At 54.5% G+C, this 22,904-nt stretch overlaps 3 protein-coding genes across 6 annotated transcripts; 1 reads left to right on the top strand and 2 right to left on the bottom strand.

Moving 5' to 3' along the window:
* The first annotated feature begins 452 nt into the window (after nucleotides 1-452).
* Nucleotides 453-8,333, top strand: ZNF646 (zinc finger protein 646). Its single transcript, XM_055339620.1, has 2 exons — nucleotides 453-6,615; nucleotides 7,912-8,333. Exons 1-2 carry the CDS (start codon nucleotides 1,305-1,307, stop codon nucleotides 8,031-8,033), a joined length of 5,433 nt encoding a protein of 1,810 aa, XP_055195595.1. The 5' UTR covers nucleotides 453-1,304; the 3' UTR covers nucleotides 8,034-8,333.
* Nucleotides 8,334-8,431: 98 nt separating this feature from the next.
* Nucleotides 8,432-13,368, bottom strand: PRSS53 (serine protease 53). Of its 3 annotated transcripts, none has more exons than XM_055339623.1 (11): nucleotides 13,236-13,368; nucleotides 12,293-12,313; nucleotides 12,027-12,189; nucleotides 11,670-11,935; nucleotides 11,393-11,547; nucleotides 11,011-11,230; nucleotides 10,111-10,261; nucleotides 9,775-10,019; nucleotides 9,588-9,694; nucleotides 9,100-9,316; nucleotides 8,432-8,821 (listed from the first exon to the last, which is right to left on the bottom strand). In XM_055339623.1, exons 1-11 carry the CDS (start codon nucleotides 13,291-13,293, stop codon nucleotides 8,802-8,804), a joined length of 1,623 nt encoding a protein of 540 aa, XP_055195598.1. In that variant the 5' UTR covers nucleotides 13,294-13,368; the 3' UTR covers nucleotides 8,432-8,801. The 3 variants fall into 3 exon arrangements, with proteins under 3 accessions (XP_055195598.1, XP_055195597.1, XP_055195599.1); XM_055339622.1 differs by having other exon boundaries at nucleotides 9,549-9,694; XM_055339624.1 differs by lacking the exon at nucleotides 9,100-9,316 and having other exon boundaries at nucleotides 9,549-9,694.
* A 1,221-nt stretch (nucleotides 13,369-14,589) lies between these two features.
* On the bottom strand, nucleotides 14,590-16,829 carry VKORC1 (vitamin K epoxide reductase complex subunit 1). 2 transcript variants are annotated; one of them, XM_055339625.1, is made up of 3 exons: nucleotides 16,582-16,807; nucleotides 15,506-15,615; nucleotides 14,590-15,030 (listed from the first exon to the last, which is right to left on the bottom strand). In XM_055339625.1, exons 1-3 carry the CDS (start codon nucleotides 16,752-16,754, stop codon nucleotides 14,822-14,824), a joined length of 492 nt encoding a protein of 163 aa, XP_055195600.1. In that variant the 5' UTR covers nucleotides 16,755-16,807; the 3' UTR covers nucleotides 14,590-14,821. The 2 variants fall into 2 exon arrangements, with proteins under 2 accessions (XP_055195600.1, XP_055195601.1); XM_055339626.1 differs by lacking the exon at nucleotides 15,506-15,615 and having other exon boundaries at nucleotides 14,925-15,030; nucleotides 16,582-16,829.
* Between the last annotated feature and the right edge of the window lie 6,075 nt (nucleotides 16,830-22,904).

Here is a 22,904-nt window from a genome sequence, read left to right on the forward strand (position 1 = left end):
CGGTCCCCAACGGACTCACCCGCGGCGGGAACGGAAAGGGGCCACCCGAGCGAGGTAGGGGTCCTGAGAGGAAATTGGCCGAGGAAATGAGTGAGGGGAGAAGACCTGGTTGGTGGTTGATCAGGAGAAGGGGCTCGAGCAAAGGAGCTTTGTGAGGTGAGAAGTCGGGAAGCAGGTTGAGTGAGGGGGTTTAGATCCGGAGGTTTGAGTTGTATGCGCGTAGGGGGTCCCATGAGAGTGAAGAATCAGAGTCCGCGAAGGCCAAGGTGATGGAAGGGGCATGGGGGCCTGCTATGGAGAGAGTAAGGGCTCCGGAGAGAAGATCGCCGGAGTCATTGGGTTTGCTCCTGTGAAACTGGGATAAGAGGAGCAGCAGTGTGTTGCGAGGATTAAGTGACACAAGAATATTCTTTACTTAGCACAGTACCCCGCGCATGCCCAGTAATGCCCAGGTAATGCCCAGTTAGTGTGAGTTGATGTCAACATAAGTATTTTAAAAGGGGATAGGAGAAAAAAAATGAAAAGGGTATATATAGTGAGGATGTGTATGAAGGAAAACGGTAGGGGGTGAAGACCAACCAGAAACGGATTGGAATTTTCCAAGGTGCAAGATAATTTGGGTTCAGGGGCAAGTAGGTGAAGGAGGTGGCTCACATAGTCTTTCAGTGACTCTGAAGGAATAAGAGGTTGGGGAACAAGCCAGCCCTTTCTCTGAAGAGGGCTCCTACCCTACTTCTCAGGTCCTCAGCTGTCACCTGGAGAAAAAGGCTGCTTTTCAGTGTCTCTAGGCTGCGCTGTTTAGCTGAGGGGTCAGGGAGAGAAGACTGAACTTCTCATATTGAAGGTCCTAGAAAAGGTTCAGGTTTCTTTGAAGAGCTCTCAGGAGATAGGTTGGTTCAAAAGTATACAGAAAAGAGGGTTAGAGACAGTAGGTTTTTTTGATTTTGGTCTGTGAACAGAGGTAGGTAGGACTGTGATCAGAGATAGGTTGCATCCCTCTAGACTCGTTTCCTTATCTATATCTCTAGGGATGAATTAGGCCTAGGAGCTTGTGTGCAAGGAGGCCTTAAATGATGCTTTCAGATTAGATACAGCAGAAAGCAAGTCCCGGGGGTTACTGCTTGGGGAACATCTCTGTGACCTCTGTGAGCTTGTTGCTTATAGAGCCAAGAGGCAAAGTTAACTGAGGCCTGCCTTCTGACCACTGCCCCCCTCTTCCTAGGCCTTGGTCCCACCACCAGAGGAAGATGCTGTTGCCACCTGCCTGCTCTTCCTGAACCTCCAGGTTTCTGCCACACTGCCCCATGGAGGACACACCCACCTCACTCAGCTGCTCTGACTGTCAGCGCCACTTTCCTAGTCTCCCAGAGCTGTCCCGGCACCGAGAGCTGCTCCATCCATCTTCCAAGCAGGACAGTGAGGAGGCAGACAGTATCCCTCGGCCTTACCGCTGTCAGCAGTGTGGGCGGGGCTACCGTCACCCAGGGAGTTTGGTCAACCATCGGCGGACCCACGAGACTGGCCTTTTCCCTTGTACCACTTGTGGCAAGGACTTTACCAACCCTGTGGCCCTCAAGAGCCACATGAGGACTCATGCTCCTGAGGGCCACCGGAGGCGCAGGCCTCCCTGCTCCAAGGAAGTTGTTCCACACCTGCAGGGAGAAACAACATCCTCTGACTCCAGGGACCAGAGGCTCAGCCCTGGGGAAAGCTGGACAAGCCAGGAAAAACCTGTTGAAGAGACATCTGGCTCTGGGCCTGACCCCAGGGAAGATCCATCCACCAGACAAAGAGGCTGGGAAAGCCAGCCAGATTCCGAAGAGGGTGCGGAGGGCTGGGGGCCCACCACCAATTCTGCGAGAGCCACCCCGCTGCCAACCCCAGCCAGCAGCCTCCTTAGCAATTTGGAACAGTATTTGGCTGAATCAGTTGTGAATTTCACAGGGGGCCAGGAGCCCGCTCAGCCACCTCCTGCTGAGGAGGAACGGCGGTACAAGTGCAGTCAGTGTGGCAAGACTTATAAGCATGCCGGGAGCCTCACCAACCACCGGCAGAGCCACACCCTGGGCATCTACCCTTGTGCCATCTGCTTCAAGGAGTTCTCTAACCTAATGGCTCTGAAGAACCACTCCCGACTCCATGCCCAGTATCAGCCTTACCAGTGTCCCCACTGTCCCCGTGCCTTCCGGCTCCCCCGAGAGCTGCTGGACCACCAACAATCCCATGAGGGGGCAAGGCAGGAGCAGCTATGGGAAGAGAAAGGGATGCCCACAACCAATGGGCACACAGATCAGAGCAGCCAGGACCAGCTCCCTAGTACACAGATGCTGAACTGCTCCAGGGAGCTCAGCACCTCTGGGGAGCTGGAGGACTGCGGCCCTGAGGAGTACCGGCCTTTCCGCTGTGGGGACTGTGGCCGTACATACCGCCATGCCGGGAGTCTCATCAACCATCGTAAGAGCCACCAGACAGGTGTCTACCCCTGCTCCATCTGTTCCAAGCAGTTGTTCAACGCAGCTGCCCTCAAAAACCACGTGCGGGCTCATCACAGACCCCGGCAAGGAGCTGGGGAGGATGGGCAGCCATCAGTGCCATCAACTCCCCTGCCTCTGGCAGATACAACTCACAAAGAGGAAGAAGTCCCCACCACCACCCTGGACCACCGCCCCTATAAGTGCGATGAGTGTGGTCGGGCTTACCGCCACCGGGGGAGCCTGGTGAACCACCGCCACAGCCATCGGACTGGAGAATACCAGTGCTCCCTCTGTCCCCGCAAGTATCCCAACCTTATGGCCCTGCGCAACCATGTACGAGTCCATTGCAAAGCTGCTCGCCGCAGTGCAGGACCAGGGGCTGAGGGACCCCCCAGCCACCTCAAGGTAGAGCTCCCTCCTGATCAAGTGGAAGCAGAGGCAGCCCCACATATGGATCAGGGGCATGGGTGCAAACGTGAAGAGGAGGCCACAGGTGTCTCCCCAGCAGCAGAGAGGACAGCACCACAGATGTGTAACCTCTGTGGGATGCTCTTTGAAGACCCTGAGAGCCTTGAACATCATGGCCGGACTCATGGGGAAGGGGAAGACAGTAGGACAGAGACCAGGGTGTCCCCTCCTCGGGCATTTGCCTGCCAAGATTGTGGGAAGAGCTATCGCCACTCAGGGAGCCTTATCAACCACAGGCAGACCCACCAGACAGGGGACTTCAGTTGCGGGGCCTGTGCCAAGCACTTCCACACCATGGCTGCCATGAAGAACCATTTGCGACGCCACAGTGGGCGGTGGAGCAGGCAGCACCGGAGGAGGGCTAGCAGTGCTGGCAGTGGCGGGGAAGCCAAACTCCCATCAGGCGGGAACTGGGTGCAGGAGTTGGTGGAAAGCAATGAGGGCCTGGACAGTCTGCAAGAGCCTCCAGGTGGAGGTCCTAACGGAGCCGAAGGCAGCTTGGAAAGTGACAGGGGCTCTTTGCAGGTTGAAGCCGAAAGAAATAGATGTGGGCTTGAGCGGGCTGAGGCCCATAGCCAGGGTGATAAAGAGAGCAGCGGTAGTGAGGAAGGGCTGGAAAGGAAGGAGGCATGTTTTCTTGACAACTCAGACATCCCAGGCCATGAGGAGAGCAATGGGACTCGCTTCTGTGATGGTGCCACGGGGGTGAATGAAGACCAGAAACCAGCCACTGGCCAGTGCAACTCCCCTCGCCGAACTCCTGAAGCTGTCACCACCTGGCAGGCTGAGGTCTCCCACACGTGTTCTGACTGTGGGCATTCTTTCCCTCATGCCACTGGCCTGCTGAGCCATAGGCCCTGCCATCCACCAGGCATCTATCAATGCTCCCTCTGCCCGAAGGAGTTCGACTCTCTGCCTGCCCTGCGCAGCCACTTCCAGAACCACGGGCCCGGGGAGGCAGCCCCTGCGCAGCCTTTCCTCTGCTGCCTCTGCGGCATGATCTTCCCAGGACGGGCTGGCTACAGGCTTCACCGACGCCAGGCTCATGACTCCTCTGGTCTGACTGAGGGCTCCGAGGAGGAGGGGGAAGAGGAAGGAGCCTCAGGGACAACCTCCACCCAGAGCCCTCCGCTGCAGCTCTCGGAAGCAGAGCTGTTGAATCAGCTGCAGCGGGAGGTGGAGGCACTGGATGGAGCTGGTTATGGGCACATCTGTGGCTGCTGTGGTCAGACCTATGATGACCTGGGGAGCTTGGAGCGTCACCACCAGAGTCAAAGTTCTGGGAACACCACAGACAAAGCTCCCAGCCACTTAGGAGAGTCAGATGATGCCATGGGAAGGATTGCAGATGGTGACTGTGTCTTTGAGGGCACAGCAGTGGCTTCTCTCTCTGGGGAGGGTGGGGACACAAAGTCTGGAGAGGAAGCAGGTGCCATGGTTGTAGACAGCGTTTGCCTGCAGGGCGGGGAAAGCCCACCTGAGACCCAACCCCGCCCCTTTCGCTGCAATCAGTGTGGCAAGACCTATCGCCATGGCGGCAGCCTGGTAAACCACCGCAAGATCCACCAGACTGGAGACTTCATCTGTCCTGTCTGCTCCCGCTGCTACCCCAACCTGGCTGCCTACCGTAATCATCTGCGAAACCACCCACGCTGCAAAGGCTCTGAGCCCCAGGTGGGGCCTGTGCCAGAGGCCGGAGGCAGCAGAGAGCCTCCGAAAGTGGCAGAAGGACCGGGGCAGGCAGACATGGGAAAATTCCAGGAAGAACTTAAAGCAGAGCCCTCAGAGGAGGAGGCAAAGGTGAAAGAGGAGGAGTGGGAGGAGGCCTCTGTGAAGGGGGGTGAGGCAGAGCCGAGGCTGGAGACGGCAGAGAAGAGCTGCCAGACTGAGGCCAGCTCAGAGCGTCCCTTCAGCTGTGAGGTGTGTGGCCGGTCCTACAAGCATGCCGGCAGCCTCATCAATCACCGGCAGAGCCACCAGACTGGCCACTTTGGCTGTCAGGCCTGTTCCAAAGGCTTCTCCAACCTCATGTCCCTCAAGAACCACCGGCGCATCCATGCAGATCCTCGGCGTTTCCGCTGCAGTGAATGTGGGAAGGCCTTCCGCCTGCGGAAACAGCTGGCCAGCCACCAACGGGTCCACACTGAGCGAAGTGGGAGCGGGGGCACCCGGAAGCTGACTCGGGAAGATCGACCCTTCAGGTGTGGGCAGTGCGGGCGGGCCTACCGCCACGCGGGCAGCCTCCTGAACCACCGGCGCAGCCACGAGACAGGTCACTACAGCTGTCCCACTTGCCCCAAGACCTACTCCAATGGCGTGGCCCTGAAGGACCACCAGAGGCTGCACTCAGAGAGCTGGCGGCGGCGAGCAGGGCTGTCACGGCGGATGGCCGTGCGCTGTGCCCTGTGTGGCCGGGGTTTCCCTGGCCGGGGATCTCTGGAGCGGCACCTCCGGGAGCATGAAGCAGAGACTGAAAGGGATCAGAGGGGCCTGGAGGGCCCAGAGGGGAACCAGGCCAATGGCCAGGGACTAGAAGACAGATCAGGTGATACTGAGGCAGTTCTCCAGCTGGAGGATAGACCCGGGAGGCTGGAGGAGCAGAGTCAGAGCCCCATTGGGGCAGCAGGTTCAGAACCCACTGAGCTAGTATCCAGGGACATGGGGAATGTGGAAGGGAGGCAAGGAGATGGGGGACCGGTGAATCATGGTGAAGGTTGGGTTCCTCCGGGTCATGTACTGACCAAGCCAGAAGATGAGTCAGGGGACAGTATCCCCAAGAGTTCTTGCCACCTTGGCAACAGCCAGCCCAATGGACCTAGTCTGAGTCCTGTGGGGAGCTGGGACAATGGAGATAGACCTCAGCTCCAGCCAGAGAGTCACCCCTTTTCCTGCAGCTGTTGTGGCAAGACGTACTGCCAGTCAGAAGGCCCTCTGAACTGCCATGGCACCCCCAAGACAGACTGCCACCATTGCCTGCTCTGCTCCAAGGAGGTCTCAAATCCTGTGGCCACAAGAAGCCACAGCTGCAACCACATAGCTGCCCAGACCTTTGCCTGCCCTGACTGTGGTAAGGCCTTTCAGTCCGATCATGAACTAGCCAGTCACCTGCACACTCATGCCAGCAGCCTCAGTCAGGTGCCACCCCAGACACAGGAAGCCAGAGGTCCTGCCAGTGGGACTGTGGAGGCTGAGGCAGATCCCTCTGGCCAAGGGGGAATCCAGAAGTCCCCATCAGAACCCCACACAGCCCCAGCAGAGAATGCTGGGAGAGCTAATGGGGGCCAAGGAGTAAAGTCCACGGTGGCTGAAGACGAGGAACGGCCCTTCCGCTGTGCCCAGTGTGGGCGGTCCTACCGCCATGCCGGTAGCCTGCTAAACCATCAGAAGGCTCACACCACTGGACTCTACCCCTGCTCCCTCTGCCCCAAACTTCTACCTAACCTGCTGTCCCTTAAAAACCATGGCAGGACCCACACAGACCCCAAGCGCCACCGCTGCAGCATCTGTGGCAAGGCCTTCCGGACAGCTGCCCGGCTGGAGGGTCACGGGCGGGTCCATGCACCTCGGGAGGGGCCCTTCACTTGCCCCCATTGTCCCCGCCACTTCCGCCGCCGAATCAGCTTCCAGCAGCACCAGCAGCAGCACCAGGAGGAGTGGACAGTGGCCAGCTCTGGTACGGGGGCATGAATGGCTTGGGCAAAAAATGGAAGGGTCCCAGAGGAGATGGGCACAGAGTGGGGGCGGCAAGGAGTGAGGGGGGAGGGTCACATGACTTCCTAGAGGGGGTGGGGCAGGTACGGCTTGGATATGGAGAAAATCAGTTTGAGGATGCCACCTTGGGAGGACTGACGTTGGAACCTCTGGGTCAGGTGAACAGCCTGCTGGGCTGAACTGTGGGGTGGGGTAGGGTGTGGGCAGAGGCTGAGGCAGCCGCAGGGCAGGAACCAAAGAAGAAGGGGTGTTTTGTTTGAGGAGAGGAGGCAGCTATCTGGCTACTACATCTGGAAACTCCTGATCCAGCCAGTCAAGGAATGATTTCCAGAGAGAAATGATCTCCAGAGAAAGGTGGTGCTCTTTCCTTGAGGCAGGGAGCAAGAGTGAGGAATGGGGTGTGGGAGGCACCCCTAGATTAGACTGCTCTGTGCCTTTTGTGCTGACTTGGCCAGGGAAACTGGGCCACTGGTTAGCCCCCCAGCTTCCCGTCCCTCTTCCCTGCATCTTTTCTCTGGTCCCCCTCCTCGTTGCTTGGAAACTAGATCTCTGGTCCTTTGCTACTGATACTGCCCCCTGTCTCTTCTCCCCTTTATTGAACCATTTCTTCTCTCTGCTGTGCATCTCCTTTTTAGGAGCCAACCAAACCACTCTTTCTACCTGCATCCCCCCTTCCCGCCAACACCTTTAACTGGAGGACTGAGTCACAGATAATTGTTTCTTTGAAGCCAGGCCCAGCTGTAGCAACAGCAGGCATTAGCCCCTATCTCCCATCGTCTGTCAGGGGAAATCTCCATGGAAAGCCACCCCACCCAGCCCTGCTGGAGGAGGAAGCTATGGGGGAGTGGGGCAGCCTATTTCCTCAGCCTGTTCCTGGGCCCTCGGCTCATGCCGTCAGCCTCCTCTAGAGATCTGTAGGCCTTGTCCCAGAACCCCTCCCTATGGTGGCTACCAAGGGCGGGTGTCCCTGAGATGGCTGGTCTTTGACCAGGGACTCAGGGAAGGAGGGGATGGTGAGTGAGAGGGCCCTGAGAGAGTGCTGACACGATGGCTTTCAGAATAAAAGATTTCTCGTGACCTCAAGGGAATGAGCGAGAGGCCAGTCAGTGAGGCCTAGAAAAATAATTAGGAGTTCTCATGCAGGCCTCTGGGGCCCCGTGGGGTGCTGTCAGGATGGCCTGTGGGGCTAGGGAACAAGGGGTGCAAGCTGTGTGGGGTTTGCTGCCCTGAGTCAGTGATTTCCTTTCTTTCTCCCCAGGAGCCCCAAAGGCACCAGCAGCAGGCAGAGGGGACTTGTCATTGCCCCCTCCACCCACCCCCACGACCTCACTTCTGGATCCTTCACCCCAGTGGCCTGCAGACCTCAGCTTCTCCCTCTAAACTTCAAGTCTCCAAAGATCAGAATACGGGCGGGGAGGGGGGGCAGGTTGCAGGGAAAGGCTTGATCTCCATGTTTTGCTCAGGAGTAGTTAGGCTTCCCCATCTCTTATTCTCTCCCACTGTGCAGAGGACCCAGATCTGGCTGCTTGCATTAGGAGGGGGTGAGGTATCCCTCATGTCCCTGTCCTTGAAGGCTTTCCTTTCCCCATTCTTTGTCACTATGCTCTTCCTTATGACCAGCCCTGCAAGAAACCCGGTGCCAGGCTCTGCCATGATGTGGGGCCACTGTCACCAGCCAGATTCCAACACCAGGGAGAGGCCATTCAGAGAGCCACAGGTGGGAATGTTGCCTGTGGAAGGGGAGCCTTTTACTACAATTTGTAACTTATTTTCTAAAGTCTATTTTGTAACAATTTATTTAAGTTTTAAAAAAAAGGAAAATTGCTCCCCCTCCCCCAAAAAATGAATTTTCAAAGTAAGTGGCTGGTGTGATCGTATCTGAGGGGATGAAGACTAGGGAAGGCTGGGGACGCCTGCCTCGGACAGCAGAGCTGGGTGTAGGGGAGCATCCACAGGTGACACCTCCCTGTCCTGCAGGGTAGGGAGTGAGGGCAGCAGTTGGTCTGGGCAGGCTTCTTCCCAGAGCCCCCTGGGCTGTTGGGCCTGCCCCGTGCCTGGCATCACATGTGGGTTGGGGAAGTGGGAGAGGGACAAGGGCAGTGACGCAGGGATTGTCTCACTGTGTCTGCAGTATCCCAGAGCCACCTGTTAACAGCCAGTTGGTTTGCCTGTCAGGAAGAGGAAGGAGGATGGGGTTGGCCTCATCCTCAGAACTTTCCTCCCTCCCTGGAAGAAGAGGAAGAAGATGCTACTTAACCCCCATGACATGAGAAAACTGAGGTTTGAAGTTGAGAGGCCTGCTCCAAGTCATAATAATGAAGAACCAGAATTCTGTCCTTCTATCTCAGGGCAATCTAGAGGTGGGTCAGAACAGATCTTTCCCTGGATGGAGAGAGGATGGGTCTAGAGAGGGAAGTGTCAGCAGGGAAGCCCTAGGGCCACGTACTCATGTTGGCCAAGCAGCTTCCAGGCTCAGTCTCAGGCTCTGGCTCCTCAGCAAAATAGACCTGCCAGTCCAAACTGCTGACCCAGCTCTCATAGGCGGGGAGTGCCACGAAGACTGCGGGCCTTGCCGGGCCTTGGCAGGCATCTCCAAAGCTGTGTAGCCCAGCCAGGAACCATGTGCCCCTCACCTCATGTACCAGTGGTGTCCCAGAGAGACCCTGTAAGGGGTCAGGTGACAGTGGGTGACTTCCTCTTCTCCCTAGGCAGCGGTGGGGGCAGAAGGGGCTAGGGGCTGGGCCGAGGCTCTGGCTGCTTGGGAGCCAGCTGGCAGAAAGGCCCGATTTCAAGTGAGAGGCAGGCCTGGAGGCCAAGCCTGGCAGAAGGTCTGTGAGTTACAGGATAAAGATGCCAGGGGTCTGTGGGGTGAGGTCTGGGAGGACTGGGGCTCACCTCACAGTTGGGTGGCTCACCCACAACACTGGTACACACCATCCCTGGCAGAATGGGGATGTTGTTGCTCCCAGGAGTTGTATGTAGCCGGCTGCAGGCCCTGGGTCCCAGGAGGGTCACAGGCACAGTCTGAGGGGAGCTGATGCCTGTAGGGTGAAGGTAAAGACCCAGCTGCCCCAGCAGCCTCTAGGATGGATGGACAGCTGCTGGGGCCTGTCCTACATACCTGCTCCTTGGCGGGGCAGCCCCAGGACCCAGCCACGTTCCCCGTCAGGCAGATGGTGGTCAGAATAGGGCAGGCAGAGGGGCCGAAGGCTGGGGCCTAGTGTCACAGGTTGGGCCAGCAACAGGAGGGCCACATCGTAGCCCCCCTCTGGGTGGGTATAAGCCCCATGCAGGATGAGTTGCTTCAGGCCTCGCTCCTCTGCTCCAGTCCCCAGTGCTATGGTCCATTCCTCTGGAGTCTGGCGCCTGTGTAGAGGCAGCATCGGGTGGTGGGGCTGCCAGTGAGGGCAGGAAAGGGGGCGGGGGTGGGCACAAAGGCAAGAGAGACATGGCTCACCCAATGAAGCAGTGGGCAGCAGTCAGCACTACCTCCTCTGACACCAGGGCTCCACCACAGGCCAGCTTCCCCTGGTGCTTCAGCCTGGCATCCCAGGGCCATGGGGAGGGGGCTCCCGCCTGGGGACCTTCTCTCCTCAAGGATCCACAGGCTGGAACAGACAGATTACATCACCTGCCTTCTTGCTAAGTGCTTACTGCATGCCTGGCCCTGTGCTAAGCACTGCCCACGATATCCTTTAAGCTGGATCTTGTTACCCTCGTTACCGACATAACCAAAGTTCCAGAGAGGTCAAGTGACTTTCTAGCTCATTAAACACAGGCTGGTTGCTGACTTGAGACTCAAAAGCTAAGACCTAAGCTCTTAAACCCTGATGGTCTAGCCTCATGGGAGTGGCCCTGCTCATCATTCTCCTACCCCATCTGTCTGTACCCCTCCAGGCTTGGACTGGCCCCAGAATTCTGGCTCACTAGTACTGCTCTTACCATCAAGACACAGCTTCCATCCTAAGAATTACTTTGCATGAAATTTGCATGTTAGTCACTTAATGCTAGAATTCTGAGTGGGAGCCCTGCCCTATCCATTCTCACTGGGCCCCTGCTTGGAAACTTGCAGCTTACCCCTACAACCTTCAATTAGATCTCAGATCCCTCTTCTCACCTAAACTCTAAATGCACAGAGTTCTGAAGTAACTAAGCCTCTCAGCCCTAAATGGGGGTGTTACTATCTTAGGGGCTGAAAGGGGCCTTAAAAGCCCCCTAATTAGTACGTGAATGTTTTGTCCCAATTTTCTATTCTGAGCTGAAACTTGCTTCACTGTGCTTCTGTCTGCTGCCCAGAAGTCCTTATGCAGGCCTGGGTGTCCCGACATGTCCCACTCCTAACGCGCCCTGCTCATACCTACACAGCTGTCCTCATCACTCATCTCTGGGGTCTCTGGGTTCTGGGACAGGAAAACTGCCCCCTGAGCCTGAGCCTGCAGCCAGGAGCTGTAAGCAGCTGTGTTGGTCAGCAGCACAGGAGTGTCTTCTTGGGCACAGCTTGATGCAAAGCTGATGATCCCAGCCTGGACCCAGTATCCGTCAGGCTCGCGGCACAGCACGGGGCCCCCGGAATCTCCCTGGAGCCAGGCAAAGGAGTCAAGGATAGACACTTGAGCCCCAGCCATGGGCAGACACCCTCTAGCAGTCGCACTGCCACCCATCCCTATGGATTGAGTACCAAGCCCAGGGCTAGGTCCCCCCTCCCCTTCTGTTCCCTTCCCTTGTCTTCCCCATCAGACCTGACAAGGCCCCTGCACCCCAGGCTGGGCGCCCCCACACAGCATCCCAGGCCGAGCTGGGCTGGCCAGCAGACGCTGGTGCAGCTGGTTATAGAGACAGTTACATGTGGGGCGGCTGATTAGACGCAGGCGCAGATTTCGCAGAGTCCTGGGAGCTGGCAAAAGAAAGGGGGTTGGGAGACCAAGGGACATTGAGTAGAGGGACAGTTGGCAGCTGAGGCTATGTGACCTTGGGCAAGCATAGGGCCTCTGGGCTTCAGTCTGGGCCAGTACTTACCACCATTGGTGTCCTGATCCCAGCCAGTGGCCCAGCAGGAGGTCCCAAAAGGAAAGCGATGGGTAGGTTGGGGCAAGCAGAGGGGTGTGTGGGCCGTGGGGTGGGCAAGTTGTAGCAGGGCCAGGTCTGAGCCCTGGCTGTAGTGGCTGTAGGCCTGTGGCAGCTGCAGAGCCGTCACTCCTACCTCCTCAGCCCCTGGGCTCAGCCCCTCACGTTGCAGAGAACCCAGGACAACCGACCAGGAGTTCAGTTCTGTCACTGCTGCCCTGAAAGAGGAGGGACAAGGCCGAGGCACTGAATGCAAAGGGGGACAGTGGCAAAAGCCAGAAGCTCTGCCTGACTCCAGCCACGACTCACTTTTCAAAGCAGTGAGCAGCAGTGAGGACCCAGGTGTCCGCCACCAGGGATCCGCTGCAGATGTGGACTCCCCGCCTCCTCACACTCACTTGCCACGACCACTCGCCAGGTACCGTGATGCCCTCCTGAGGCTCAGGGGGGCCAGGGCCACGCTGCCCACACACTGTGAAGAGGGGCGAATCAGACTGGCAGAAGGCCTGTCCTGCCCTCTCCACAGGCCAGACGGAGCCCCAAGAAAGGCTTGGCCCCATGTCCCCAGAGCTTACCAAGCTGAGCTGCTCGAAGACCTGGGAAGAGAGAGACACAGGTGAGACCTGGGGGAGCCTTACCTGCCTGGCCCAGCCTTGGTGGAAGGCATAGGTTTTGGGGGTCGGGCCCTGGGTCCTTGCCTATGACTGTGCAGCTACCTCACCGGCCCCTCCCAGAATGAAAATATATGAGGTCAAGAAACAGCTTTTATTGGAAGCTATTCAGAGTGTACACTTAGTAATTAATTCTCCTCCCTTAGCTGTGCTCAGCACTCCTGGGCCAGGGTTCAGCTTGGGACCAGTCCAACCCTCCTTCAGGCTTCAGAACCCCCAACTCCAGCCCCCGCAACTGAGTCAGGGAGGCGGCCCATAAATGTGGTGAGCATTAGCTTAATTGTGCTTTCAGCTGTGATGCCTAAGAGGAAGGATTAGAGGCCGACGTCACGTCCAAGTGGGGGAGGGCTCCAGGAGATGGAGACTCACCCCACCCCTGTTCTGACAACTCAGACACCCCCACTTTTCCAGAAACCACCAGAAACTCTACTAAAGGATCCCCTGCCTTCCCTCTTTCCCGTCACAGGCATATCAATATCTGGGCCAGGAGAGATGGGACATACGGAGAGACAGGGAGCCAAAGGAGCCAAAGAGCTCCCAGAACTCGCCAAAGGTCATTCTGGAAGTGGAGGGGCAGAGAGGGGAACAGGGTACACGCACACGGGCACAGTCCCTGCAGATACAGACTAAAGTCTAGCCCAAGAAAGTCACTCCTGTTCTGACATGAGTGGTCGCATACACCTCCCCTGCTACACAGCCAGACACAGTTACATCACCACAGACAGCCTGTCCACCCCACTGGCATGCTCCCTCACACGCACCAAGATGTGAGGCGGCCGGGGCAGAGGGTGGCCCCTGAACACCCACTGCACCACTCCCCTACCCACACAAACATGGGGGTGCTCACCCTTCATGAGGACCACTGCTCCCAGGATGAGCAGCCTGGGTCCCCAGCTCTGCTTCATGCTGCTCCAGGCCACTCTGCTGCCTAAGCTCTGGGTTTCAGAGAGGCCACCTGGGTTTCCCTAGCTCCACCTCTGCTCCGCCCCCAAGTTGGTTCAGAGTCAGGTGTCCTTGCTTTTCCTCAGCCCTGGAAGGGAGCCTGAGCAGCAGCCAGCTCTGGGGCTGTGGCTGTGTTACCCTGGGCTATTCACCACCCCTCTCTGGGCTGTAGCCCTGGCCACATTTTGTGGATTCAAATCCTAGCTGCCCCCATTTACTGCTTGAGTGACCTTGGACAATTAGCCTGTCTGTGAACTCAGAATTGTTGAAGGTCAAAGGGCTTGGACCAGAGTCTGACATAGAGTAGACTTGCTCCCAGCATGGAAGCCGTCTTCTGGGAACTGGGAGGGGCACTCCCTTGATTTCAGCTTTCCCACCTCTCTCCCAGGCCCACTCCCAGAGGCCATGTGTGCAGGGCTGGGTATTGAGGGCCGGGGCTCACTGTTACTTGCTGGCAATGAGACTGACGAATCTCAACACCTCTCTGCTGCCTTCCCAGAGACCAGGGTTATAGTGGTTCCCACCTTTCTTGCAGGTGGTGGAAGACTCAGTTGGGAGGGAAGAACACTCAGGGTGCACTCTTTTTCTCTTTCCAACTTCTAACTCAGGTCAGCCCAAACTTCTAGGGAACCCTGACCCCAACACAGATGCAGCTGTGTTAAGAACATAGACACGAGCCAGATGGCCCCCGTGGATCCAAATCCTGAGAGCCCACTAATCCCCTCCCTCTCTGTCCCCATTTCCTCATCAAGATAGGGATAATACAATTGGATATATAAGGGTTACATGAGTTAACATATGTTCTTAAGCAGTCCTTGGCATGTGGCTAAGTGCTTGGTATATATTAGGAAAAATAAAACAAAAATACTCAAAATGTGTCCCTGGTCTTCCAGGGCTGCCAAGACTGACTTGGGGTGATAGATAAGGCAGCTGAAGGGGTTACAGTTAGACCACAGGAAGAACTTGCCAGCAAGCATGCACAGAAGTAGAAAAGTAGTTTGCCCATGCAGGCTGTCCCTGAAGAGAAACTCTGGCTCTCATTGGGCAGCAAGGATGAGCTGCCAGCCTGTTTCTTAGGGGTGGGGCTGATGGTACACCAACTATTACTGACTATACACGCTGAAGAAGGGACTAACCATCCTTTCCAGGTAGGTCCTCCACTCTCCCTCTCACTCATATGCTTCCAGTACAGAGGAGGCAAGACGGGGGGAGGCCCAACACTAGGGTCCCTCGCAGACAGATGGCTCAGACTTAGCCAATTTATTTAAGAAATTTTATTGCTCAGAACCTTCCCTCCTTGGGCGATGGCAGGAACTTTGGAAACCAGCCCTTGGGGACAGAGCCAGAGGCACTAGGGTGGAGAAAAGAGTGTGGCACATTTGGTCCATTGTCTTGTGTGGGAGTATGGTGGCGTTAGGTTGCAGACTCTTCTAAGGACCCAGACATGGCCCCCTTGGCAGAGCATGAGGTCAGCCTGGCTTGGGTGAGGGCTCAGTGCCCCTTGACCTTGCCCTGCGGCTCCTGGACCTTCCGGAAGCTGAGCACAACCAGGCCCACATTGATGGCATAGGTGGTGATGCAAACGATGCAGAAATCATAGAGTACGAAGAATAGGATCCAGGCCAGGTAGACAGAACCGATAAGAGACACCAGGGAACTCAGCACCAGCAGGATAGATGCCCAGCGGGCCCGGAGGCAACCTGCAAGGCAGACAAGGCTCAGGCATGGGCTTCAGGGACTGGCCACCTCTAGAACACTGCTTTGACTTCAGGGTACCCCCCTAGACTCTGCTGGGGAACAGTCTCTAAGATGAGAGGCTCTGATGGGCCTCACGAAGGCCTTTGTTCTCCTATCAGTTCAATGATCCCTAGAACCAAAATAGTGAATTTTCCTGCTGAGCTCTACATGAGATGAAAGAGAAGCAGTCCTTGGAGTCCCCTCAGAGAGTAACTACGGAGTCTTTTCCACAAAAGTGTGGAGTCTTAGGATCCTTTAAGAGCCCTGCTGGCTTTGACAATACCTAAACCAAGTGAGACTTGTTAGTTCCTGCCCCCAGGTGCTCAGCCATCTGGGTCACCAAGATTGCAAGGGATGGGGTTGGGCTGGGCTGGCCAAGGGGGAGGGGGGCCTGTCAGGAAGAGGCGGGGCCTAAAGGGAAGGGGCGGGACCACTCACCTAATAACAGCTGTAAAGTGTAGAAGATGCAACCGAATATGCTATTGGATTGATTGAGGATGCTGTCCTGGCCGAGCACCTGTTCCACCAGTCCAAAGCCCCGGCCCCACCTGGTGGAGGGAAGGGCCCAGGTGAGGAGTGGTAACCCAGTGCCTTGGCCCTGTCCTGGAGGGGTGATTTTCTAAAAGCCACCTAGGCTGTACTTCCCCCTTCCCTCCCCATGCCCTCCAGAGTCCAACGGTCAATGACCTCCTCGCTAGCCTCCCTTTGGCCAGATCAGGATTCCATGTCACTCCTGTCCTCCCCTACCTCCAGGCCAGGCCAGCCTGGCCATGGCTCCACCATACACGCCCCTCTTTGCATCCTAGACCTTTAATAATTCTTTTTTTTTTAACTTTTATTTATTTATGATAGTCACAGAGAGAGAGAGAGAGGCAGAGACACAGGCAGAGGGAGAAGCAGGCTCCATGCACCGGGAGCCCGACGTGGGATTCGATCCAGGGTCTCCAGGATCGCGCCCTGGGCCAAAGGCAGGCGCTAATCCGCTGCGCCACCCAGGGATCCCGACCTTTAATAATTCTTAAGATGGCAAGTTAGATAGAAAGTTGACCTTGCTTTTACAGAGTTACCAGAGACTGGGCATACAGTGCAGAATCTCTCCGTCCTGGACCTCTAAATCTCCAGCTCCCTGTCCGCCCACTCCTCCCTTTGTATTCGACCCACCCCAGGCCCTCATGCATAGCCAGCCCAGCCCTTATCCCCAGTCACAGCCATCCTCAAGACCATCATCAGTCGCTCTACGCTATTCCATTCCCTCTTCTACCCGGTTACCCTTATTCCTTGTTATCAGGATCTACGTGCTACTCCCCGGAATAAACCCAGTGCCCAACAACACTGTCTACACCCCCCTCACCCCAGGCCCCACACTTCCATCACCAGGCAACTACCCTTCAAGCAGCCCCGCCCCCACGCGTCCGCTCACGGGGCATCCCGATCCCAGGCTCCAGAAGCGGTTGGCAACCTGGCCGCCCAGCCGAGCAGCACGGTTCCCCCAAGCCTTGCACTCCCGCGCGCACCTGGAGGAGAAAACGCGCGAACAGCTGATGGCGGTGCCCACGTCGCAGAGCGCACGGTAATCCCGGTCCCGGGCGCGCGCCGCCTTCACGTGCAGCGCGTACAGGGAGAGCACTAAGCCCGCGAGGCACAGCGCGAGCCTCACCCATCCCGGGTTCCCCCAGCTAGCGCTCATGTCTCCTGGTCACGCCCGAGGCGCTAGTCCGCAGGGAACGAGCCACGGAGCAGGGGCGGGGCCAGGATGTGGCCACGCCTTCTCCCGCCCCTCCGGCGAGGCGATTGGCCTGCCTGGCCTTGCACTCCTTGACCCAATTGGTTGTTCCGGCAACCCGTTTAGGCGTGCGGGCAGGGTAGGAAAACAGGGAGGAATGCTGGGAGTGGAAAACCAGATTGGGGGACCAGGGAATTTCGGCGCACGCGGCCTGTCTGGCATGATGGGACTTGTAGTCGGAGCGGCCGCAGTGCCTCAAGGGAAATGGAGTCTCCGAGTTTTAAAAAATTCTATTACTGCGGCTGACAGTTTAGCGTTTACGCTACACCAAGCTGTTTTAAGCCTTGGCACATCCAAGGCTTAGGGACCGGGGGATCAGGGAATCCAGAAAACGCTGCGATCCAATTAAGAACCAGCATTTTCGCTGAAATTATTATTTCAGATACTCCAATCCTCATAGCTTGCTCAGCCATTCCCTCCTGCCTCATCAGCGCCACCTGCAGGCCAATCTCCCTCCCTCCCTCTCCCCCCTCCTCTCCCTCCTCTCCTTCCACTACTTCTCTCACCCTTAAATTCCCAGGTCCATTACCACCGCCACACTCTTGACATTATCCTAACTTCTTTTTTCTTTTTAAGAATATTTTATTTACTTATTCATGAGAGACACACGGAGAGAGGCAGAAGGAGAAGCAGGCTCCAAGCAAGGAGTCTGATCCTGGGATGGCGGGATTATGACCTGAGCCAAAGGCAGACGCTCAACTGCTGAGCCACCCAGGCATCCCAGACATTATCCTAACTTCTGTTCTACTGTCGTGCCAGCCTGGCAAACCTGAGCCTAGATCGACCCAAGGATACCTCTCTTCCAGGCCTTCCTTGGGTTAGCTGCACTCTTTCCCTTGCAGACATCACGTCTAATGATGATGATTATCATCTCTCCTATACCTCTCCTATACCTCTCCTTCCTTCTCCTCTACATTGGAACTTGCTTCTCTTTCCTCATTTTAGAAACAGTAACAAATCTCCCTTCACAGTCAAGTTTTAGGGAAGATTTTACACTTCTACTTTGTACTTACTCACTTCTTCCTTGCTGCCCACCACACCATAAGTTAGTTCCTGCCCCCAAACTCTTCCCTGACAACTAATAGCTGATGTCATGAGAATGCTAAATCCAATGGATGTGTGTGTGTGTGTGTGTGTATAGTAATTTCTGCATCCAATATGGAGCTCAGATTCACAAACCCGAGATCAAGAGTCTTATATTCTTCCTACTGAGCGGCCAAGTACCCCTCCCATGGATATTTTTGAGTGCTTATCATGCTTGGCCTATCAACAGTATTAGTCACTATTGAGCACTCCTGCCCAGGAACTTTCTCTGGATTCTGTGATATTTCACTCTCCTGCTGGCTCTCCTGTCTCTCTGGCTGTTCCTTCTCAGACCCACTCTTCTTCCAGGGAGCATGGTCAACAGAATAATGGCTTCCAAAGATGCCCATGTTCTAATCCCAAGGACCTATGAATATGTTTGGCTCCATGGCAAACAGGAATTAAGATTGCAGATGGAATTAAGATTACTAATCTGCTGGTTTTAAAACAGATTATCCTGTGCATCCAATATAATCACAAGCATCCTTAAAAATGATAAAGGTTGAGGGGCGAAATGAGAAAGGGTATTAGAAGAAGGGAATCAGAGAGGGGACTACAGAAAAAAGGCATAGAGAGGTTGGAATGTTGTTGGCTTTGAAGATGGAGGAAGGAGGTCATGAACTCAGGAATGTTGGGTGTCCTCTAGAAAAAGCAGAGAAATGGACTCTGCCCAAAAGTGTCTGGAAAGGAACTGTTGATATCTTGGTTTTAGCCCAGTGAGACACTTGTCAGACTTCGGAACTGCAAAACTATGAGAGAATAAAGTTGTGTTGTTTTAAGAGACTAAGTTTGTGGTAATTTGTCACAGCAGCCTTAGGCCATTGTCTCATCTCCATTATCCTGTGGGGGCACATCAGCCCTAGTCAGTTCTGGAAGAGAATACAGAGTAGTGTGAATACCAGAAGGTGGGAATCATTGAGGGTGTACTGCTGTTCAACAAATCATCACAAAAAAGAATGGCTTGAAATAAAAATGGTCATTTTCTTTTCTTTTTTTAAAAAAGATTTATTTATGATAGACTTAGAGAGAGAGAGAGAGAGAGAGAGAGAGGCAGAGACACAGGAGGAGGGAGAAGCAGGCTCCATGCAGGGAGCCTGACGTGGGACTCGATCCCGGGACTCCAGGATTGTGCCCTGGGCCAAAGGCAGGCGCTAAACTGCTGAGCCACCCAGGGATCCCCTTATTTTATTTTCTCTTACAGATTTTATAGGTTGGGAATTTGGGAAGAGAATTTTGGCTGAGAATGCTGGCTCCCATAGTTGCAGTCAAATGATGGCTAATGCTGGAACAATGGGAGTTTGAAGTAGCTGGGGGCTAACCTAGCAATTCTTTCTCTTTTTTTGTAGTCTCAGGATCCATATAGTCTTTCTGTATGGGCTAGTTTGGGCTTCCTCACAGCATGCAGTCTCGAGGCTACAATAGCCAGCTTTCAAAATTGTCCTGAATGAGTTCCATTTTCTAGTATTCATTTCATTCATTATGTAGTCTCTTTCTACGCTAGACAGGGCTGACCTGAGCCCATAGGATAATACAGAAATTATGGTGTGTTGCTTTAATGGCTAAGTCATAAAGATATTGTGGCTTCTACCTTGTGCCCTCTCAGATCACTGGCTCTGTGTGAAGCCAGTTGCCATGTTATGAGGACACTCAGGCAGTCTAGGGAATGGACCACTTAGTAAGGAACTGATTCCTTTTGCCAACAACCAGCATGAACTTGTAAGGCATGTGAGATCCACCCTGGAATTGGATCCTCCAGCATCAGTCAAGCCTTCAGATGACTGTAGTTTTAACCAACATCTTGACTGGAACTTCATGTGAGATCCTGAGCCAGAACCACATAACTTAGCTGCTTCTAGATTCCTGACCCAAAGAAACTGTATGAGATACTAAATGTTTATTGTTTTGAGCCGGGATGTTGTGGGGGTGATTTGTTATACAGTGATAGGTGATTGATACAGGACAGTCAAACTGCCTGCATAGCAGCTCAGGATTCTAGTACAAGCACTCCAGGGAGTAAAGTGGAAGCTGAATCATCTTTTATGATGTAGCTTTAAAAGTCATATAGTAGGGCACCTTGCTCAGTTAGTGGAGCATTTGACTCTTGATCTTGGGGTTGTAAGTTTGAGCCCCGCATTGAGCATACATATTACTTAAATATAAAATGTTTAGGGGATCCCTGGGTGGCTCAGCAGTTTAGCGCCTGCCTTTGGCCCAGGGCGTGATCCTGGAGTCCCAGGATCGAGTCCAGCATCGGGCTCCCTGCATGGAGCCTGCTTCTCCTTCTGCCTGTGTCTTTGCCTCTCTCTCTCTCTCTCTCTCTCTCTCTCTCTCTCTGTCTGTCTCTCGTGAAAAAATAAAAATAAAATCTTAAAAAAAATAAAATGTTTAAAACAAAGTCACATGGTATCCCTTCCACTGTAACACAAGCCTCCTCAGTTCCAAAGGAAGGAACATAGAATTGCGTTTTTAAAAATATTTATTTATTTATTTATTTATTTATTTATTTATTTATTTATTTATTTATTTATTTATTTTATTTATTTTTTCATGAGAAACACAGGGAGAAAGGCAGAGACATAGGCAGAGGGAGAAGCAGGCTCTCTGCGGGAGCCCAATGCAGGACTTGATCCCAGGACCCCAGGATCACGACCTGAGCTGAAGGCAGATGCTCAACCACTGAACCATCCAGGTGTTTCAGATTTTATTTATTTATTTGAGAGAGAGAGAGAGAGAGAGAGAGCAAGTGTGCACATGGGGGACGGACAGAGAGAGAATTCCAAGCAGACTCCACACTGAGCATGGAGTCTGACTTGGGGCTCCATCCCAGGACCCCAAGATTATAACCTGAGTCAAAAACCAGAGTCAGCCACTTAACCAACTATGCCACCCAGGTGCTCTAGAACTTCATCTCTTGATTTGAGAAGTGTCAAAGTAATATTCTAAGAAGTTCATGTGCAGTGGGCCATTCTTGGAAATACAGACTGCCACATGGGACAGCATTATTTTCTCCCATCTCCTCTTACTCCCTACAGGTCACAGCTTCCAACTTCTGACCTGAGCCTAGATCTCTCTCCTCGGCTCCAAACCCCATAATAGAAATACCTCTTGGATGTCACCACCTGGATGCCTCAAGGTCATTCAGATGTAATGCAATTCACCCAAAAGTGAACCCCTGAAACTTCCCCAAACCTGTTTTTCCTATGGGATTTCCCATTTTAATTTTTATTATTTCTTTTTTTAAAATATTTATTTATTTATTTATTTATGATAGAGAGAGAGAGAGAGAGAGAGGCAGAGACACAGGCAGAGGGAGAGCAGGCTCCATGCCCAGAGCCCAACGTGGGACTCGATCCCGGGACTCGATCCTGGGACTCCAGGATTGCGCCCTGGGCCAGAGGCAGACGCTAAACCGCTGAGCCACCCAGGGATCCCCGGGATTTCCCATTTTAAATATGCCCCCTTCATTCACCCAAGCCACTCCTCCTGGACCACTCTCTCAATCCCTGTAATCTATGCAGACCACTACTCTGGTTCAAGCTATCTTCATCTCCTTCCTAGATAAATGCAGTAGTCTCCTTACTATTCTCCCGGGTATACTTGTTCCTCATCCACACTGCAATCAAAGTGATCCTTTCAAAAAAGAATGATTGTAGGGGTGTCTGCCTAGCTCGGTTAGTAGAGCATGTGACTCTTGATCTGGGGATCCTGAGTCCAAGTCCCACGGTTGGTTTAGAGTTTACTTAAAAAAAAATAATGAGGGACACCTGGCTGGCTCAGCGGTTGAGCGTCTACCTTTGATTCAGGGTGTGATCCCGGAGTCCCAGGATCGAGTCCCACATCCGGCTCCCTGAGTGTAGCCTGCTTCTTCCTCTGCCTGTGTCTCTGCCTCTCTCTCTCTCTCTCTCTCTCTCTCTCTCTCTCTGTCTGTCTCTCATAAATAAATAAACAAAACAAACAAACAAAAAAACTAAAAAAAAGAAAAAAATGAGCAATTAATATAATCAACACATAAAGTATGTAATATGTTGGTGACAAATGCTACAATTAAAATAAAAAATTGAACGGGGTGAGGGGAATGGAGGTGACTGCAAATTTAAATAGGATGGTCAGGGTGGGCTTCATTCAGTTGACATTTGGGCAAAAGCTTGAAGGAGGGGAGAGGTAAGCTATGTGGATATCTAGGGGAAGGGTGTTCCCGGCAGAGGGAACAGCCAGTGCAAGGCTCAGAGGCAGAACGTACCTGGTATGTTTAGGGAGCAACAGGGAGATGAGCGTGGCTGGAGCGGTTGCGTGTGGGGTAAGGACAGAGAGAGACAAGAGGGGGAGGAGTCTTTGGATCTTCCTGTAGAGTGAGAATAGTGATCGAAACTGCCTCAGAGAGTTGCTCTGAAGATGAGATTAATCCAACAGGAGGCCCTTAGAGGAGGGCCGGACCAGTCTGAACTGTGACTATAAGGAACCCCGTGGGTGCATGGCCCACCTCCGCCGCCGGGTGACAGCAGCGAGTTCAGGCCGAGCGCGGCTGGAGCGCGCCGGGTCAAATGGGGTGAAGTCCTGCCCAGCCTCCGGCCTGGGGGCCGTCTCGGGCCACGCCGCGGCCGCGTGAGCGCGGGTTCTGGCACCCTGCAAGCCCGGCGAGTCCCTTGCGTGTCGGCGCGTGCTGTCCTCCCCACCGGGGCCACCCGCCCCTCTCCCCTCGTCCCCCGCTCGAGGCGCGCCTGCCTCCAGAGCTCAGTGGCCTCCTGGCCTCGCTCCCGGATGTCGCCAGGCTGCTAGGAAAGAAAGGGTGGGAATGGTGTGCGGATGCGGCGGAAAGGAGGAAATCCCCACCCTCAGGGAGCTCTCTCCTCCTGCTCCATATACAGACCTCCCCAGGCTTCCCCAGGCCTGCTGGCCGGCTGTGGTAAAGAGCCCCACCTCTGCTGAAGTTTAAAGACGGCTCCGAAGATGTTCCCTGCTTCAACTAGTCAT

The sequence above is a fragment of the Nyctereutes procyonoides genome, unplaced genomic scaffold (genome assembly GCF_905146905.1).
Source record: "Nyctereutes procyonoides isolate TBG_1078 unplaced genomic scaffold, NYPRO_anot_genome, whole genome shotgun sequence".
NCBI lineage: Eukaryota > Metazoa > Chordata > Mammalia > Carnivora > Canidae > Nyctereutes > Nyctereutes procyonoides.